General features: G+C 42.3%; 1 protein-coding gene across 1 annotated transcript in view; it reads right to left on the reverse strand.

Annotated features, from left to right (window-relative positions):
* Positions 1-3,950, reverse strand: part of RIOK2 (RIO kinase 2) — a 31,219-nt gene extending 27,269 nt beyond the window's left edge. The window contains exons 1-2 of the mRNA XM_032798687.2: positions 3,736-3,950; positions 2,074-2,212 (exon numbers count right to left, since the gene is read on the reverse strand). Of these exons, the coding sequence (XP_032654578.1) occupies positions 2,074-2,212; positions 3,736-3,801 (205 nt within the window). The 5' untranslated portion in view covers positions 3,802-3,950. The remainder of the gene's footprint in view (positions 1-2,073; positions 2,213-3,735) is intronic.
* Positions 3,951-21,740: the final 17,790 nt, after the last annotated feature.

Genomic DNA, 21,740 nt, shown 5'->3' on the forward strand with positions numbered 1-21,740 from the left:
TCATCAGGATGACTGTTCCTAACAGCTGTATTCATCTGTGTGTGGGATGTTTTGTTAGAGAGCCTCTACATCCATGGTGGCTAGGATGGTTGTTTTCTGGGGAGGTGACCAATGCGTTGTAGTTTCTCAGGAATCAGTGGGTGTCACGGAGATAGCTGGAGTGCGTGTGCATAGGTCTGAAGTAGAGAGTCCACATATCCAGACAGTCCCTCAGTGAGAGTGCAATGCCCGAGATGTGGGGCGTCCAGGATTTCCGGGTTTGTGGATCTTGTGAGTAGATGAATAACCCTGGTCGGGGCTCTAGGTATGTGATTTGGTCTGGTGTTAGTGTAGGGAGTGTCCTGATAGATGATCCAGTTTCTTAATGTATTCCTCAGTGGGATCTGAGGAAGTGGCCTGTAGAATTTGGTATTGGAGAGTTGTCTGGCGGCCTCCTTCTGGTAGTCAGACCTGTTCATGATGACACAGCACCGTCCTTTATCAGCCTCTGATGATAATGTCAGGGTGGTTCTGAGGCTGTGGATGGCATTGCGTTCTGCCACGACTTAGGTTATGAGAGCAAGCGGTGGTGTGTTTTCCACGTTTTCCTGTGCACGTCGGCGGAAGCATTCAATGTATAGGTCCAGACTGTCATTTCGGCCCTCAGGAGGAGTCCATGTGGAGTTAGTTTCTTCTTGTGCTGTTGATAGGTGGGTACCTGGTATCGCGGTGCACTGTTCAGTGTTGTCTGAAGTATTCTTTGGAGTCGCAGACGGCGAAGTAGGCTTCCAGATCGCCACAGAACTGTATCATGTTGGTGGGGGTGGCAGGGCAGAAAGAGAGTCCCCGAGACAGGCAGAACTTTTCTTCTGGCTGAGCGTTATAGTTGGATAGATTGACAATATTGCTGGGTGGGTTAGGGTACCAAGGTTGTGGCCCCATGTGTCAGGTAGGAGTTTAGACAGCTTACAGTCCTTTTCCTTGTAGAGATGTAAAGTGAGTGCTGTAGATCTCCTGTCTTATTTTAGTGAAGTCCGGTTTTATGGAAGTTTGGTTATTAATGAAGGTCTCCAGGTTGGAGAGCTCTTTTTGATGTTTTCCTGTTTGCTGTATAGGATGCTGATCAGGGGATTCCTCAGTTTCTTTGATAGTGTATGGCATAATTCTCTCACTGTGTCTGTTTAGTATGTAGATAGCAGTGGATTTTTTACCTTTAGTCATTTGTATGATGTCCATCCGTTTGCATTTGGAAAGGAGATGATATCTGTCTGTATTTTGTGCAAGTTTCTTCATGAGGTTGATGGATTTCCACTCCATAGGGCTAAAGCAGTGCCTTGCATGGTGTATAGTATCAGAGGGGTAGCCGTGTTAGTCTGGATCTGTAAAAGCAGCAGAGAATCTGTGGCACCTTATAGACTAACAGACGTTTTGGAGCGTGAGCTTTCGTGGGTGAATACCCACTTCGTCAGACGCAGGTAGTGGAAATTTCCAGGGGCAGGTATATATTGCTAGAAGCAAGCTAGAGATAACGAGGTGTAGTTCAGTCAGGGAGGGGTGAGGCCCTGTTCTAGCAGTAGAGGTGTGAAAACCAAGGGAGGAGAAACTGGTTCTGTAATGGCAAGCCATTCACAGTCTTTGTTGAGTCCAGGCTGATAGTGTCAAATTTGCAAATGAACTGAAGCTCAGCAGTTTCTCTTTGAAGTCTGGTCCTGAAGTTTTTTTGCTGCAGGATAGCCACCTTAAGTCTGCTATAGTGTGGCCAGGGAGGTTGAAGGCTCTCCTATGGGTTTTTGTATATTGCCATTCTGATATTGCTATTTGTGTCCATTATCCTTTTCCGTAGTGACTGTCCAGTTTGGCGATGTACATAGCAGAGGGCATTGCGGGATTATGATGGCGTATATTACATTGGTGGACGTGCAGGTGAATGAACCAGTGATGGTATGGCTGATCTGGTTAGGTCCTATGATGGTGTCGCTGGTGTAGATATGTGGGCAGAGTTGGCATCGAGGTTTGTTGCATGGATTGGTTCCTGAGCTAGAGTTACTATGGTATATATGGTATATATGATTTTCATGGGGGATTCATACTCACTTTTAGTTCGTTCATAAGCTAGGAGTTTGTGTTTCACTAACTCTCTCAGAATTTTGTTACATCCTCCATGTTTCAGGCTGGCTATGGAAGCAATCAAGCTAGCAGGGACTATTTCATGATTCTTCATACCCATTTCCACCTGAAATAATAAATGAAAGACATACATGAACCCTCCAATTAGACAATGAAATAACAGTTCCCTACATCAAGCCTAAATTTACTTTCCATACATACATTGACACAAACATATTGTACTGCACAAAGTTTCTTTAATCTAACTCAGCCTTTACATTTGTTTGCTTGACTAGCAGTATTGACAGAGTTGAAAAAAAAATCTATAATGCAAATGGAGAATCTCTTGTTTAGGAAATGTAACATAAAGCCTCTAATATATGTAAGACTTGAGAAGTTTAACAGAAACCTACCGTCCTAGCCAGAAAACAAACTATGAATTAGAGGCCAATATGAGGGATGTATAGATAGAGGGCAGGACAAAAGGAGCGCTAGATTTCCCAGTAGGATAATCCCTATGGGATCATGACCTAAATTCTAAACCTTTCTGTTGCTTACTTGGTACAGCAAATAATATGTTAAATGCCAGGCTTCCTGTAAGCTTCAATGTCCTGCTCCTGTTGGGAAATCAGAGCAGTAGCCAAGAGTCACCTTGAAGCTACAGAACTTACGGGTCAGTGAAATTGCTTTATTTCTCACACACTACAATGAGAGGTGCAATATAAAGATTCAGACAGACAGATCTATGTTACGTTTTTTGGAAGATTTCCCACTGTTCTACTACCACTTCAACTGTACAGATAGTAACACTGGTAAGAGTGCCAGAGTAGATAAATATCAGAGGGGTAGCTGCGTTAGTCTGGATCTGTAAAAGCAGCAAAGAATCTTGTGGCACCTTATAGACTAACAGACGTTTTGGACCATGAGCTTTCGTGGGTGAATAAGAGTAGATAAAACATAGATGGTCACTGGCATTTTGAGCACATGTGTAGACCTGCTCTAAAAGGATTAGATTATGCAGTGGTTAGAGCAACAGTAGCCACCAGGAGGCATGTCTACTTTAGCATGCCCACTATTACTTTCACAGGTAGAGCTGAAATGATGGGAAATTTTTATGGGGAAAAGGCCTAATGTTGACACCCCCATACTTCAGTAAGTGACTGGAAATCCAGCTCTGCTTAACTAGGTAATGAGTGCCTTTCATCGGAAACAATTCCAAAGCCTTTAAGTTGCTTCAAAGACCGAATCACAGCTGTACCTGGGATGGAACATAGCAGCTGCAGCAGCACCACCACACAGCAATGTACATCGGGATATTAACAGTGTATCCAACCAAACCCTTTACATGGCCTGTCTGACACAGCCGGGGGAATCCAATTAACAGCGAGTACTTACACGAGCTTGAATTTAACACCCCCCGAACTCACTGGTCGCCAGGGGCGACGTCTGAACAAAGCCAGGTCACCTCACTCCCGTGCCACCCTAGGTGAGCAGTGACTAGCTCCACGCTCTAAACTTCCATCGCTACCGACAGCACCAGCACCAGCCCCACCTCCTGCAGAGGCCCGGCCTCCCCGCCAAGCACCGACCCTGCCGCGCTCTGTCCCGCAGTCCTGTGGCCCGGTCCGGCCCGCCCCGGTGCCTCCTTACCGCCGTCAGGACTCTGAAGTGGTCGCGGGAGAGGTAGCGGAGCATCACCACGTTCAGCCGGCCCATGGTCTCGCCTTGCTCCACCCGACAGACGAGTGGTACTTGCCGGCGCTACAAGGAGCCGAGTCCCGGAACCCCGCGTCCTAGTTCTGCCGCTGTCCGCATGCGCAATCGCTGGGACGCGCAGAAGATGGCGTTACTTCCGCCAACCTGTGCATGTCAGGTCCTAGTAGCTGCATAAACATTGATATTCCCGATCTGATATATGTCCGCGTAACCTCGCGACAGATCCATCGTAGAATACCCGTTCTCTAGGGTTACTTTTATGGATCCAGGCTGAATTAACTGACTCTCTTTCGCTCTGGGTTGTTTTACCATGAGCCGTATATGTATCTGCCAGGATCGGCTGCCTTGGAGAAGCGTCCGTCTGCGAGACACAGAGCAGCAACTCGTTTCCCGAAGCCGAGGCTCAGTCCCAGCGCCTGCCCACTGCGGGGGCAATGAGCTCCAGAGGCCGCCCTCGCGGACACCTGCGGCCGCCAAGGGTAACTTACAAAGTGACACCCTCAACTGACGGCCACAGTGGCAATACAACTGCGCCTGCGCCACCAGCGTAGTGTGCGGCTAGTGCGTCTGAGCGCTGGGTTTCGAGGGACGAGTGGGCGGGCGGGTGCCCAGTGGGCCATCGCGCGTGGGGTGGAGGGTGAGGGCAGGACGCTACATTTCCAAGTGCGCATGCGCGACCGGGCTCTGAGGCGAGCCGACGGGCAAGGAGCTGGGTGCGGAGCGGATCCGTCCAGTCCTGTTCCCGGGCACTAACGTCTCTCGGGCCGGGTAACGAACTGTGGGTGTCGCTCTGCGGCCAGTGTCGACCCGGTCTCCGTGTTATCCGAGCCCGTGTCAAATACGTGGTTGCCCTGCAGCCGCGTCTGCCTGCACTGCGCCTGGCCAATGCTGGGATTGCCAGAAACTACTCTCAGCTCAAGATTGCTGAGCTAGTGATGCCAACAAACTCCCCGTTTGCAGCAGCTTTCCCTGCGTGGATATGCGTGTGACTTGCCTCCATAAAAAACAAAAACTGTGCTTTTAGCTTGAACTAAACTTATTCTTTATAAAAGTTATTAGTGTGCTTTGGGTCGATGTACCATTTGAATTGATTAAATGAGCCATTTCCACATCTAGTCAGCCAACAGAGGAGCATCCAGGCAGTCCTGCTCCATAGAGCTGTTATATATCTTGCAGGTGAATTTCTCAAACATTTGCTGTTTTAGTTGAAAGTTTCTGCAGTGCTTCCCCCTCCACTGCAAGCCATATTTCACACACAACAGGCTTTCTAACATCCTTCTTGCAGTTGATTTTTGTTTTGTTTTCATATTACTTGCAGTACTGAAAGTTCTTTTTGCCTTGCCATTTGAAATAGAGTCAAAGTGGTCAGGGCAAGCTATACAACATTATTGAATCACCTATCTTCTGCAGTGTCCATACCATCAAACACTTGAAAGCAGAAAGATGATTAGTCATTTGTATTGTTCCACCTTTTGTCTTGCTGAGTTGCACCATTCCTTCTCAGTCTGCAGTATTTCTTGATATGGCATGATAGGGCACTGCTGTGCAAGGCCAGTGGTTGGGCCTTTAACTTGTAGACACTGCCTCTTTTGGGTGCAGCATGTCCAATTTGTCTAATAGAGTAGAATCTCAGAGTTATGAACACCTTGGGAATGTTCATAACGCTGAAATGTGCATAATTCTGAACGAAACATGGTTCTTTCGAAAGTTTACAGCTGTACATTGACTTAATGCAGCTATAGAACTTTACTGTGTGGAAGAACAATGCTGCTTTTAACCATCTTAATTTAAATTAAACAAGCACAGAAAGTTTTCTCACCTTGTCAAATTTTTTTTTAAAGTTTCCCTTTATTTTTTTAGTAGTTTACATTTAACACATTTAACTGTACTGTATTTGCATTTTTTTTCTCTGCTGCTGCCTGATTGCATACTTCAGGGTCCAAATGAGGTGTGTGTTCATAACTCTGACATTCTACTCAGTTTGAATATTTGTTGGTAGTCGACTCCTCAGTTTGTGAGCCATCTGCACCAGCATAGCCTTGCACTTCTCCTTCACTGTCTGAACAGCTGCTTTGTCTTTCAGAATATAAGCTTAGCAACTGAAATCATAACCTGGTTACATGGCAGAAGTGGGCATGATGTATGCTTCAGAATTAAAATGGCTATATTTTTAAGGAGGGAATTTTCTTTAGTTGACTCGGATTAACTATAATATTCAACCCTGACTGACAGTATATCATTAGATCATGAAATAGCTTGTAGGGACTGCCTGGTTCCAACTGGAACAGTGTTGATTTTGTTAAGGACACAAAAGGTTGATTTCAAGAGGATTGTATAAAGTTTGTTTTGTCAGCCAACATGTTACTAAGGAGACTTGCTGTATAAGACCATTCTGAGTTCTTTTACAATTGAAATTGTAAGTTAAGAGCATCCCACTTCTTCCAGATAGTGGAAATGCATTCTCCTTGACTAGTTGCTGCTAGTTGAATCATTGTTCTTGGTTCATGACCTCCTGTAGTTTTGTACAATTCGCTGTACAAAATTTTTTTCTTTCACTATAAAAGGCGAGGGCCCACCTAACATCCAACATATGAAGCTGATGTTCCTCTGAGGTCTTGTGGGGTTTTGGGAAGAAGACAGGCAGAAAAATGACCTGCTCGTTATGGAATTATGACACTACCACCAGCAGAACCAATGTGAAGACCATTGAGGCAATCAAAGGGCTGAAGTATGCAATACTGATAATGCTCGTGACTGACCACAAACTGTAGAAAGCATTTGTGAGCTTATAAATTGCTACATGAAAGTATGGATTATGGAGGTTGAGGGCCACAAACCAGTCCTCTGGATTTAGAGATATTATGGATATTATGCACAAGGAAATCCAGATCTGTTGGTAATACTTCACTTGATTTGTTTCCAACTAGATTTAGAAAATGGCAAAGGAACTTTACCAGGATGAGATCATAGATCCACAGGGTTAGAAGGGATCACAGGGGTCATCTAGTCTAACCCCCTGCCAAGATGCAGGATTTATTGTGTTTAAACAATCTAAGACAGATGGGTATCCAATCTCCTTTTGGAAACCTCCAGTGAAGGAGCTTCCACAACCTCCCTCGGCAGTCTGTTCCATTGTCCTACTGTTCTTACAGTTAGGAAGCTTTCCCTGAGATTTAATCTAAATCTGCTATGTTGTCGTTTGAATCTATTGCTTCTTGTCCTGTCCTATGTGTATGGCACCTTTTCTTTCAGTATCTTGTATAATGAATGGTTGCATCCAGCCGTAACGTTGGCACCTTCTATCTACACCAATGTCAATGTGCTTTTTCAAGTCCAGGTCATCTTCTTTTAAAGCTTTATGCAAAGAATGTACTAATGTGCCCACATCCGTGCTAGTTACTGAAATAACCCTGAAGAAAATTGACATCATCTTACTTTTTGAAAAACTAGAGTATCTAATCACATCAGAAAGAGTCTTTGTAAGTAAGTACCAGTGTTCTCATCAATTAGAAGTGAAAAGAAGCTGTCACCAATATCTGCTAGTAGTTCCTTGTGCAGCTCGAGACTCAAAACATTAATGAGTGCTGTACATTTGGTATGTCCATAATACCTTAGAGTTAGGATTCAGTGATGTGATTAGCTCTCTTAAATGGTCAACTGCTTGAGCTGAGCTGTGCAGTGCTATATAGCAAGCCAATTTTAATTCTGCTGCTTTTTATTCCCCGAAATATTCTAAATAAAATACTGTTGAGCTGATTGTAGTTCACTTGGTGCCTTCTCTTTTTGAGTGTTTGAAATATGCTTCTGCAATTTGAAGTGTGCCAGAAGATTCTTCTAAGCATGCAGAGTGCAGTGATACAGCACAGAAAGCCACAGAGGCATTCCCAGGCCACAGCCAACCTACAAAGAATAACCATGAAAACTCAGTCAAGTTAACAATGAAGCAATTTTGTTCAAAACTAAGTTTGTACCAAAAAAAACCCTCCCCCCTCCACCCCCCAAAATATAAAGAACTATTTATAATGATTGTTTGTTTTACTGAGAAATATTTGTAAAAGATGTAAAACATTTTATAAAAGAAATTTTGGGATGGATATGTTGTTGAATCAAGCCCATTGTCTGCACATTTTAAGAAATTAAATTAGAAGCACAAAAATAGTGCAAACAGTAATATTTGTCACTAGAAACAAAAAAAACACTAAATAACTACAAAGATGTATACTTTTAATTCGGGATCTGCTTCCCATTTCTTGGTGCATTGCTGTCGATGTTGAGCAATTGTTTTTTGATGCTGCCTTTAGGGATGTGTCAAATATATGGGAGTATGAGTACACCCCTTTAACAGGTTTTATTCCCATAACAAAACTAAGGACTCTTTACCATGCCTATTCCCTGGAGAATATTCCACACCCCAGTACTGTGCTTCTTTCACACAAATAACAACCATGAACAGCATAGCTAGTTTCTAGGTAGTGGCAGCAGTTTTTGGAGTAGCAGATCTCCTGGAAAATGTCTGAATTAGTTTGTCTCACCCACTCTACTGCAGATAATCTTATTCTTCCTGAGTTGATCTTTCGCTTCTCAAAGCTTCTTTAAAATGTTTTTCCTGTTATGCTGAACTGGGTCTTTGCTTTACAAGCACCTAAACTCTAGCTGAGGAGATTGCGTGGGCTAAAGCACATTTCTTTGGCAGTTAGGAACCCTGAGCTTCCTTTGTATTGCAAAGCAGCTGCACAAAAGGAAGACCAATGCCCAGTTTGTTCCAGAGGAGCTACAAGGTTAAAACACTTTGTAAAATTCAGAAGCTGGGGCAGGAATCCAGAGAGATTAGTGTGAGACTAGAAAGAGAGGCCCAAAGCATCTGCTACTTGGCACAACTAAGATCCCATCAGATTTTTATCAGATTAAAGGTTATACACTTTAGTTTTAGAGCCACATGTGAAATTCAGTCTTTAATGAGCTTTAATAAAACAGTACAGTTTAGATGTGCAGCCCACCTGGAAAACTTAGGTTTTCTGGCAATACAATTCTGGCAATATTTATGGGAAAATGATCTGTCTGTACCTTACAGTATAGAGAGAAGGCTCTTCCAAATGTTGGTTTACTATTGGTCAGTGAAATTGATCTAGTAATAGTTACCTCTGTAAGGTGTTGAGAAGCATATTATTATACAGGAAAGCAAAGTTTTCCCCTCACACATGGCAGGTATTGGAAGAGCAAATATACAAAGGAGTCAAACATCTGTCTGATCATAGGCTGACTTAAAATATGAATAAGGAACCAGGAAGTTTATATGAAAATGTGAGCCAACTGAAATGGAAGGCTTCAGTCCATTGAGTTATTTAGATTCACATTAGTGTGTATAATTATTATGTTTGAGAAGAAACCTGGAGAGCACATTACACTGAATATACACCTGGTGAAGGAGAAGAAAGGAAATTTTGAGTAACCTGTTTGTTACCTTGTGCACTTAGGCAGCATGTGGAATGAGAAAGAACATTACACATTTAGCATCTACCAATTATAGATGATACTTTCCGAAAATGTGTTTTGTGTATTAGTGGGAGGTTTAGCTATCATTTGTAAACACTAATATAAATTAAAATATTAGGCAAGTCATTAAGTGGTTACAAAATCTGCTTCAGTGGCTTTATGATAGTCAACATTTTTAGTGATGATCTAGAAGAAAAATGTAAAGTCACTTCCAATAAATTTTGTAGATGGCACAAAGAGAAATGGAGTGGCAAATAATATCGAGGACAGTTCATTGTTAGAGAGCAATTTGGCTCACTTTGTAGAATGATGTGACAGACTGTACCCCTGTATTCCCCCCTTGCACACTATTGTAATAATCTTTATACAAAGTATGCCCTGTGAAGTATCATTTAAAAACCGTAAAATCTATATGGCAACATTGTATGTAAAGTTATAAGATTCCACTGTATGGTGTTATTAAAACATGTTCCAAGTCTGGGTAGCGAACAAACCAGTTCCTCAAGAGACAAAGGGCAACCAATACCTCAGCCAGGTGTAAACAAGGTCAGTGGAACATTACTTGCTAAGTGGCTATTTGTTGGCAGGAAATGGGCATAAGCCGAAGATCTAAATCTTAGCAAAGAAACAGCATAGGGTTCCCATCCACACAGTTTGCCTGTCACTATGCTCCCAGCTAGAAATGCTTCTCAGAGGGTGGACAGGACTATAAAAAGAAGGGGCACACACCTCAAAATACCCCTCCTCTTCTGTCTGTCTGCCAGTTCACTGCATGAGAAGGAACAAAGGAAGCAGTCATTATAGAAGAAGAGATCTTGGCCTAAGGAGTTTGGCCAGTAAGATTGTTGAGAACATTTGGCGAGAAAAACTTTGTTTTGAATTTACCATAGTTTAAGTTAGGCCCTAGCTGCATTTTATCATTATTATTCTTACAACATCTTGCCTCATTACTTGTATTCACGTAAAATATATCTCTTTGTAGTTAATACATTTGTTTTATTGTTTTATCTAACCCAGTGTTTGAATTAGTGTGTTTGGGAAACTCCATCTAGGGTAACAAGGTTTGTGCATATAATTTCTATTAATGAAATGATGGACTTTATATAAGCTGGTATTGCTCAGAAGAGAGCTGGGAAGTATCAGACGTAAATTTCTGGGGAAAATCTGGGACTGGGCATGTGTTGGGGTCACCCTGCAATATGATTCAGCTGGTAAAAGCCTGGAGGTGACTAGCAGGGTGCCAGTGCACACAGACATAGATGTAACATAGGAGTAATTTACATGCTGGAGGCTGTTTGGGAGCAATCCTGACTGGGGACCATAGCAACAAAGCATCCCAGGTAAGAACAGGGGTGGCACAGCTACTTAATGGTCTAGATTGTACCCTGAGTATATTACAGATGGACATAATTAAACAGCATGTATATTAATTAGAGCTGGCTGAAATATGAGATGACTTTTTCAGCAGACATTTTTATTAAAAAAATTGTCCCATTATTTCATAGGAAAATTTTGAAATTTGAATACTTTCAACCAGCTCTAGTTGTAATACAGATTGAACCTCTCTAGTCCGGCACTCTCGGGACCTGACCAGTGCCAAACCAGAGAATTTGTTGAACCACGGGAGGTCAATGCAGAGTGTCAGCGGGTCTCAATAGGCATGGGAAGTAGGAGTGCAGGGGATGCTGCAGCATACCCAGGCTTTGCATCCAGCCTGGCATCCCGGCCGGAGGCTCCACTGCCACCTGGGGTCACAGCCAGTGCCCCGCTGCTAGCCCCAGGTCCCAGCTGCCGTCCACTCACCAGGGTCCCAGCCGCTGGCCCCAGGTCTTCACCCTCCCTCCCAGAGCTTGAACACTGCGAATCAGCTGTTCACGGTGCTCCGGAAGGGCTGGGAGGGAGGAGTAGGAGTTGGTAAGCGTGGGGCTGCCGGCACATGAGAGGCGCAGGGGCAAAGGAGGGAGCTTGGTGCTGGTGGATGCTCCACACCCACTAATTTTTCCCTTGGGTGCTCTGGGTCTGGAGCACCCATGGAGTTGGTGCCTTTGCTGGACCACGGATGTGGTCCAGGGAGTGCCGGATTTGAGAGGTTCAACCTGTACAATAAAATGAAAGGTCAGTCATCTAGCAGCAAATAATGTTGTGCATGCTTTCGGGATTAGGGGACTGTATTTTGGAAAGCTGTGTGTTTGAAAAGGGCATAATAGTCATTTAAGATCACCAGCTAAACATGAACTGGCAAAAAGGGATAATGCAATACTTGGAGGTATTAAGAGGCAATATCAAACCAAAGGAGAGATGTGACTTTACCTTTGCATGTGGCTTTGATGAGACAAGTAGATCAATATTATGTCCATTTCTGTTGTGTCCCTTCTAAAAGGATGTTGAAAAAATGAATAGGATTCAGAGAAGAGCTCCATGAATGATTTGAGAACTGGAAAATATACCTTGGGGTGAGAGACTAAAGGAGCTCAATTTAATTTTGTCACAGGAAAGGTTAATAATAGGTGACTACATGTGGGGAAGATACCTGCTACAAGAAGACTTTTTAATCTGATGGACAAATGCATAATGAAATCCAGTTGCTGGAAGTCCAGCTACATGTAATCATCATAATGGACCTTTATGAACTTAAAAATCTCTGATTCTGCCTGGGCCCTTTTTCAAGGCCTGTGTATTGTTGGTCATTTACACGTGATGTTTAAGAATTGAGAGGCAATAATGTTCTATTTTATTCTGTTTTGCTTGTAATTGTTCTGTATGTAAATTATTTTATTTGCACCAGTGGAAGTTTAACAAATACATTTGTTTTGCTTCCTAGTTATAATGTGTCATTTCATACTAATGGAAAAGCATTGGCATCTCCTCAAATACTTTTTAAAATACCAGAAAAACTAGTTGGTAGGTGTTTGTCTTGAATGTATATTTATATGATGAAATGTTCACTTGCTTCTACTGAATTTGTGTAACTGCCTAAAGACACTTCTTTTTTCATCCCAGTTTCCTTCTGAAATTATTTAGGTGACATGAAGAATATTCTTCCATTATCTTAAACTTTTGTCTCTTAAAAATATAAATATATATTCTCCATGTGCAGATTATCTGGACCAGAAATTTGAGCGATCAAACTTTTTAATGTTGTCTTTTTCTTTTTTAGTTGTGTTATTTTTATTGGAATGACAAGTTATGAAATTATTACTTAATTGAATACATCCAGTGTCTTTGTCTAAAAACAGGATTCATATTTGTGAAGAGGTTAATGTACTTTGTTTGCCTTACATGTTGTCTGTACTTATTTTGATGGTTGGCTGTTAACTTGGATCTTCATTCTTAATGTAATTTATGTACAGTAATCATTTGTGATGTTCCTGTTTTCACAAACTGAATTCCAAGAAATGTGTTATGCTGTGTTTAAACGATATAAAGAGTATAAAGGAAGAAGCTGAAAAATAACCTATTCTGTGGTTTACTTTATTCTTTCTAATGAGCTTTCTAAGCCGTGGCTGTATTAAGCACATTTTATGGTGTGGAATTCATTAACCACTTTTGCCTCTGGTGTATTAATATGTTTATGAAGTGCAAAATATGTTAAAAGGGAAGGAAAGTGGGGTTAATCTATTATCAGATCAGTGCATTTAAGTAGTAAAACACACATTGGATTATGACTTATGCTAATTCATGCCCAGTGTGGTGTGAATTTTAAAGCTAAATTCTTCACTGCTGTTTTGTTGTTCATTTATGGACATTTTCATGGCGTAATGAGGTACTGCACCTCTTCCTGATTCATTTCTTGGCCTCTCTTGAGCAGTTTGTCGACTACTTCAATGAATGTAGTGGCTTTCTGATGTATTTTAGAACACTGAGAATACCTGAACTGTGAGTTTGTGTCTGAATCTTGCTGTCTCCAGGTGAAAAATGAGACTATTAACTCACTGTACTTTTCTAGTTTAATAAATACTGACATTTGGAATGTTTCCATATAAAGACTGTACTGAGCTTCATGTTCTTGGCTTTGGACAAGGAATGTTAGCTTTTACAGTTTTCTCCAGACTGTAGGACATTTAAGTGCCTGCCTGTTTAAAACATTTTTTCTGGGGTAAGCTATGCTGCTGTACCTTGGCTTCTGAATTAATCAAGCCTTGCTAAATACTCTTAATCACACCGCATGAAAACATTCATTGCTTACAGGAAGATAACTTGATAGTTAATTCAAATAAAATGAATTGTTAAACTTCCAGCAGAAACAGTCAATAAGGAGTCTTTCCTAAAAATTCATTATGAGCTCAACAGTCACAAGTTTATCTGGTGTAAAAATGTTTTTAAGAGTCTGCATTGATACAACAAAACTAATGTAAACTATAAAAAGTGATTATTGGTTTATCAACAAACTTATGCTGGTGTTAACTTCATGAAAAACAAGAATGTGCATTTTGATATTTCTAAATATTGTAGCTTTGATCCGTATATTTAGAAGATTAGCATACAGAAAGTGGGTGTTAGTAAATCTTTCCTAATGAATGGCAGTATCCCTGCCAGATTTACAAATGCTGTAGATTCCTTTCTGAGGGTAGATTTATAAACGCCCAAAATCTCTTGTTGAAAGCAAGGCTTGAAGAGAGTGGTTCATATACTAGGCTCTTTCATCGTAGAGTTAGAAAACCACTGTTCTCAGAATACATATGAATGGTCACAATTTTATTACTGCAGGTGTCCCTTTTCAAATGAAAGCCAGTAACTGATCTCCTGGGATTAGATCTGGTACTGTTAAAATTCTCAATTTAGTTACATTGACATCTGTATTCAACTAATAGTGGAAAAATGTCTTAACTAAAAGTTCGTTTAATGAGACCGCAGTGATCCTCAAACTTCATTTGCATATTGCTCCTTAGATCCGGAAGTCGGTAGTTGGCATTGGCCATGATGGTGTTGAGTTGCCTCATGAATCTTGGTTGGTGGTAAACCAAATCTCTTTGCAACAGAGTGATAGTTCATCCAGTACATATGAGATCTACCTAGGGTAAATTCCCTTGATATTATGGCTGAAAATATCCTCTTGAAAATGGTTTAAAGGGGTCTGGTGTATGTTTTCAGGGTAACTAATACTGGAACTTTTCAGTTCTAATTAGGTGAGGTAAAAGTTTTACATAGTTTAGTCTTTCCCATAATACTGGCTTAGGCTACTATTCTTCATAATTTGTGTTATAAACTTTAGTGCTCACAAAGCACATTATTAGTTTAATACTCATGATGGATTGTGGTGTGAAGTTTAGTGCTCATGAAGTGTTTTAGTGCTTTTGTTGGTTAGGGGGACTTGGAGACTGAAGTACTACATTTATTCACAGAACAGGTATAGCAAGGGCAGCAAAATTTCCCTACTCTGCCGCATCAATGTGACATAGTCTTGACCAGCTTTAAGGATGTAACGCTGTGATGGGGTGTTCACCCCACATGCACTGAGAGGGTTCAGGCAGACTGAGAAGGGGGCTAATTAATGCAACAGGCCACAGCTGAAGGGAATCAGGTGGCTAAGCAATCCTCTGATTGAATGAGGAAGCCCAACTGAAGAGGAATGAGCTGGGCTGGGCCTAGAAAGGCAGGAAATTGGCAGCAGACTGGGGCTGCTGGGAAAATCTGCAGTCACTCCCTTGGAGAAGGAGGTGCATTTGGGCTGGCTGGCAAACCCAGAGAGTGGGGAAGCTAAGAAGGTAGGAAAGGGCTCTGGGAGCAGGCAGTAAGGTATAGAAGGGAACAGACCTTGACTGCTGACCAGAGGGTCCCTGAGCTGGAATTCAGAGTAGAGAGTGGGCCTGGGTTCCCCTACCAACCACTGAGGGAGTGGCACTACAAGGCCGTGAATGGGAAGACTGCGTAGGTCTGTGGGAGAGCAAAGACTTTGGTACTCCAGAAGGGTAAAATGCCAAAATGACCTGCCTGGAGGGCCAAATCATGAACAGACAGCAGCAGTCCGTGATGTGAGAAAGGGGCTGCAGACCCAGAAGGAGAAGCGGAGGATGGCATGTAACTGCGGAAAGAAACATTGACTTGGTGAGCTATTCCCCAGGGTGTCTAGGAGGAGGTGCCATCCGAGTGGTGGGGGAGCACACCATCACGGGGGTAGTTTAGTCTCAGGGCTTGTTCAATCTATAGCCTCTATGGTGTGACTTATAGCACAAGGGCCAATTATAATGGTATGTTTTGAGATGTAGATTCATATCTGCTGGGACCCAGTATAGGGTACTGAATAGTCACTAAATTGTGACAGAGTTTGGTCGCTTCCAACATGGGCTTGGTACAAATTGTTGGCATAAAGTTGAAATACTGCACATTCCATTCCCAGTTTCCTGAGTCACCTGACTTTTTTTCGTACTGGTGATTTGGTCAGCTAGTGGCTTGTGGTCAGATTTTAGGAGTCATAAGATTTTGTGATCAATCATTCACTCTTTATACCTCAAATTATTGCCTAACTATATGTATTCTGAGACCCGTCATAGTGCTTCCTTTTCATTTATTCATCTCTCTGTCAAATATTTGGCATCTTGTATGCTCTGAGTGTGTCAAACTCCCTCTGCTGAGAGTTCTGATGCACAGCGGAAATGGGAAATGCTATACAGAAGCCAATACATATGTAGTTGGACCTGAATTTCAGCTGCTTAAGCAAGGGAAGGAAAGTAGGTGAGTTCGGAATAGCTTTTACCTAACAAATGAAACAACTCTCCCAGATGCCAAAGTTCTTCTGCACCATCCCATGCCAATTTTCATCTGCATGCACCTTGATTGTTTGTGATCCTTAATTAGGATGTGTTTCAGTTTCCTAATTCCTCCCCTGCAGTTTCCCTTAGGTATAGTATTCTTCACCTAGTCTTTGTATATGCAGAAGACAGTCTATAAATATACTTAATTTACTTTCTTTCACTGCTCTTGCAGTATCTACAAACCCTAGCCTTATGCAGTGCAGAAAGAACTAGGATAGAAAAAATATATATTATTGTCCTAATGCAGAGTAATGCATAGAGTTTAAATATGTCAGAATTCTCATTTTTAGCACTCTTGGTAAATAAATTTAATGAATTGCAAGCATTATTTTGATTCCATCGCTTCCCCCAACACTTTTTATAACTAGTCCTTTGAGATCTGGGTGCATCTTGTTTTTCTCAGGTTACCTTTATGCATTCTCAATTATTGACACACATAATATTCCTTTAACATAACCTTAAAATGGTGCATGCAAAATAATTTATGTTTGGAGTGTTAAACACAAACTGTCACTAAAAATAGAAACACAACCAGAAGTCAGAGCACAAACTCCTTCAGATTACATGAAAAGAAGCACTTGGAAACACAAAAATGAGCCTGTTTTGTTTATAGTTGTGCATATTTTTTCTGGATAGCCAAATCAAATAGTGCTTATTTCTCTGGGGTTAAAAAAATGAAGCTTTTGGGAAACAGTATTTATATGCTGTAGCTATCAGGTAGATGAGTAGTAATGTCAAAAAGCTTGCATGTGAGGATGCTGGTTGAATTAAATGAACATCATCAGGACCGAGTGAAAATGTAAGATTTGGCTGGAAGAAGAGTGAATTTAATCAAAAGTAATATTTATTTTAAAAATAAAGATTGTCTTTAATCTTTTTTTCCCTTTCAAAAGAAAAATAACACCCAACCACATCAATGGGTGGGAGAGCTTGATGGGGCTGGTGGTAAAAGGGGCATAGTCCCAGTAGCAAGAGAGGGAGACATTCACCAGGGGACAGTAGGTAGCTCCTCCCTGTGGGAGTCTCTGGCAACCATTGGCCAGCTGGGAGAGAGGGGTGCTTATTGACTAGCTCCCAGGATTTAACCTAGCACAAGGGCCAGGTAGAGCCTCTGCCAGCTGCATTCCAGTAGTCTATCCTATCTATGGGAATGGGAGCCCTGACTGACAGATGCTGCGTGTCTAGCCGATCACTTGTTTAGGGGGGCAGGCGGGAATTTTTTTCTCCTGTGGGACAATTGGTAGAGGCCCAGGGAGTTTTTTGCCTTCCTCGCAGCACTTTCAAGCCACAGTAGATTAAGTAGGAACATACTTAGTACCTAACTGAAGTACTAGGATAGAATTCTTTATTTGTAGCAACTTGTGGCCAGTTTCTAGTGCACTTAAGAGAATAAAATGAACAGTTCCCAGAGGTAAAAGACTTGGGATTTTGGTGTTGGGCCTTGGGCTTATGTATTAGGGTAAGACTTTGTGTCTTCCATGGGCTGAGGTCAGACCTTGTGCCCCTCACTGGCCGAGTTCCCCACCCTGCTGCCCTCTCTGTCCCCCTCACAAGGGAGAGGTTGCTAGGACTCAGAGAGGAGAGCCTATGCTGCGTTATGTGTATGGGTGCCAGTTACAGGTTATATGGTAAGGAAAGTATGGGTGATGGGCAGGTAGCATCCCTCCCCTGTGTTAAAGTTTAATAAAAGTTGTGGCCTGCCGCTTAAGTCCATGCATGTGTCTGTCCTCATTTTGCCATTGTGTCCATATCAAGCTCATTTTCTTCTGTTTACAGCAGACCCAAAATATTTTTATCTATTTGATGTATAAAAAGTATTGGCTAATAGTGCTGTTTGGTAATGTGTATGTGCCTTATTCAAGCAGTGATTTGTTTGCCTAAATAAGGCCCAGATCCTGCAAAGATTTAAGCACATGCTTAACATAATACACACTGAGGCCTGGTCTGTACCAAAAGTTACATCAGTGTAAGTTGCCTTGTGGTGACCATTTATGCATGTGTCTAAATTCAAATTGGTCTTCAGTTGATGTAAGTATTGCATTACGGTGATGCAGTAAAACTAGCTCCTAAAACAGCATAGAACCATGGTAGATCTACTTCAGTAAACGCAATGTGGGGGTAGACACTGCAGGACCTAGCAGGTTGACCTAGGTGTTGACCCTAGCAATCATCCAGTCACTGTCTCACAATGCCCCATTCCTCACAACAGTGACTGCAATGCTCACAATTTAAACTCTACTGCCTGCCTCTCCCCCTGTGAAAACCCTGCATATTTTTGAAATGCCCTCTCCTGATTGTCTATCTTGGTGAGCTCACCTAGCAGGTTACCTTTTTTTGTGTGCATCCCACTGCCCAACGAACTGTGCTGGTTTCACACTCAGAGAGAAGTACCAGACATGATCCTCTCTGGAGCAGGAAAGAAGTATTGGATCTCCTTGGCTTGTGGGGAGAAGAGGCTGTGCAAGCTATGGGACAGCTGTAGAAATGTGGACATCTACGAATAGGTTGTATGGGGGATGCTGACAAAGGGGCATGACAGGGGTCAGCAGCCATGTGTACAAGTGAAGGAACTTCAACAGAGATACCACAATGCCAAGGAGGGCAAGAAGAAATCCTGGTGTTGCCCTGTAGATCTACCACTTTTGCAATGACCTACATGCCATTCTTGGTGGTCCCACTAGCACCCCACAGACCACTTTGGCCTGGGAGGAGCCTGAGACGGGGATGTCTGCCATGAACAGAAAGGAAGAAGATGGGGAAGACTGGACAGGGGACCTCAACCATGCCGCAAGCCAGGACCCGTTTGAAGCTCAGCAGGAGTCTAGTGAGTCATGCCAGGTGAGTGCAGTGAGCCCACAGATGAAGAGGAAGGGAGCTCAGGTAAGTGCGTACATGCATTTCTCTTTAAATGTTTTATTTGCTTTTCTTTCCTCTTCTCCCTTCCACTCCCTCATTTAAAGATGGGGCCTGGCCTATCCCCAATTTTACAAGACAGAGGTAGCAACTTCTATTTGCTTTACTGGTATATTGTGAGAAAAATAAAAAGTCAATTAAAAACAAATTCTTGAATTATTACTATGACAGTCCAATTACATGATCTAAATCAATTGGGTGTCTTATTCTACCCCTACCAAAGTACAAACAGGTAGAGTCATCTTTTGCTTTTCATTCCCTTGTTGGGCCAGGTCGGGGGAGGGCTTTTCAGAGCACGTTGTTTATGTGGCAAGGGATGTCTCTTGTATCCTCCTGAGAGATCTCAATGAAACTCTCATAGGGTTTCTGTGCAATCTATCCCTCTCTGGGATGATGGCCTTATGTTAGAGGGCTTTCCCATCACTCTCTCCCCTGGTTCTTGTCACGCAGACAGAAAGCTGAAGAGTAGAAGTTCAAAGTGCAGATGGTTTGATGTTTATTGGGGTTAGTTCCAAGCAAACACATCTATAGCTCTGCACGCCAGCAGAGTCTGTTTTCCCAGTGTTCTGTTCCCAGCTCTGATGCCGTAGAGTGTTTACCCTGTGTCCCCCTTCCCAGCTCTGACACCACAGAGTCTTGCCCGTGTCCCCATTCCCTATTCCTCCCACCTCATTTCCATTTTCCCATCTCCTTCTTCTTAGCAGGCCCAAATATACCCCCAACCCACGCCCCAAGTCCCACCCCTTACAATTTATGGTCCTGTTCTGTTTTGGAGGGTCATGAGTCTAGGATCTTCATCCCACATCTTTTTATGTATCCCATGGGAGGGGTGAACAGTGAGGCCGAGCTACAGCCAGGGACTGGCATTTTTTTGGCCTTTTAATATTTTATACTTTCCCCCTCAACCTCCCCTTGCCCTCCTGACTGGTTGCTTGACCTTGCCTTGAGATAGGGATTGAGGCAATCTTGGTGTGCTCATATATTACACTCCCACCATGCCTTGTAATACTTTAGCTTTATCCCTTATCTTTTCTCATTGTACTAAAAACCCCATCTGGTTGTGGTAAATACAACACAGTGTCTTTGTTCATTGTTCTTCACACATTAGTATGAAATAGGAGTATTGAAAAAGTCAAACACAAAATTCTATCTCAAGCTGACAAACAACCCTATATACTAACACTTTATTTCTTCTTTTATGATAAGATACTTTCCCATGCCATTCTGAGATGAGTTTGGCACCATCGTAACAAACAGGGTAGTATATGAGCCTAGGTAGCTTTGGAACATCAGGACTGCTGTATTCTCTGTGCCTTTGTGAACCTCCTCAACAGGCCATACTCATGGTTGGGACTGGAGAGCAGTGCTGCAACTAGCCTCTCCAAAGCTAAAGTGTTAATAAAAGGTATCTTATTACAAATATTTATTGGAATAAAGAAAGGGAATTTTGAAATGCATCTTTCCCTTTCCATTGTGACTGTAAATTTAATGGTGCATGCATCTGCTTTTATCAGCAGCTTCTGGCATGGTGGCTTTGGAAGGTATCCCTTCCATGGCCACAGAATGCCTGACTATGAGGAGGAAGAGAAGGAAGAAGACTAGGGAACACGTGTTCTGCAAGATCCTGTGAGCCAGTGCTGCACTGAACCATGAACAAAGGGCTTGAATGAGCAGTATGATTGAGAGCATGGAGAAAAAGAGAGAGGAGAGGCAACAGGGCTGTGAGTACCAGCAGGACAAATAGTGGGAAATGCATTATGAGTTTTCTCAGACAGCAAACCCAAATGTTGCAGACTCTTGTTGTCATACTGGTCCAGGAAACCCAGACTCACTCTGGAGAGCTTGATGGTTGCTGTTTCTTACATCCCACAACATACCACATGACATTTTTACCTCTTCAACTCCATGCTGGCGGACAACAAGGGAAACCACAGCTTTGTATACATTGACCTGTGAAAGCATCAGATTGGTGTATGTGTAGCCACAACAGACTACATTGAACTACCATTTTGTTTACACAAATGGACATAAACATTTACTTCCTTTTCGATGGGAATTTTTTGAAGTGTCACCGTGTTAAGTTGTTAGAAGGTTGTATGACATTGTATGTGGTTGTTTGCACTTGCTTTTTGTGCACTGAATTTTTGTACTCAAAGTTTTATTTTTGGAGTATTAAAATATCTTTATTAGTTCACAACAAATATTGCAGAGTGCATAGTGGCAGTCGGGAAATCAAACAGTATTTATAAATGTACACCAAGCACCATTGAATCCATAGCATCATGACAATACAAAGTCCTATTTATAAATGTACAGCAAGCGCCACACAATTTGGAGTGGCAGGCAAAGGCCCAGGGCCAGCACAATTTGTAATATGCAGCAGGCACTGCAGAACAGATATCAACAGGCAAAAATCAAATAATACATAATCTAAATTACACAAGAGAGACATTGTCTCAAGGCAGAATACTGCTGAGCTGGACTGTTTAAAACAAACCTTTACGCATCCCTCAAATGCATAGCTCCATGGTGGGCTCTTGGAATAGCTCTAGTGTCTGGCTGTTCAGATTCTGCAGACAGCTGCTCCAGCTTGCCCCTGGTGGCAGCTTTTCCTCACAGATATTATGCGGTACACAACACTCACCTATAACCATGGGGATGCTTTTCTCATGGAGATCTAATCTAGTGAGCAAACACTGCCAGTGACCCTTTGGCCTACCAAAAGTACGTTCCAGAGTTATTCTGCACCTACTGAGCCAGTAGCTGGATCTTTTCTTGTCA

The sequence above is a fragment of the Chelonoidis abingdonii genome, chromosome 6 (genome assembly GCF_003597395.2).
Source record: "Chelonoidis abingdonii isolate Lonesome George chromosome 6, CheloAbing_2.0, whole genome shotgun sequence".
Lineage (NCBI taxonomy): Eukaryota > Metazoa > Chordata > Testudines > Testudinidae > Chelonoidis > Chelonoidis abingdonii.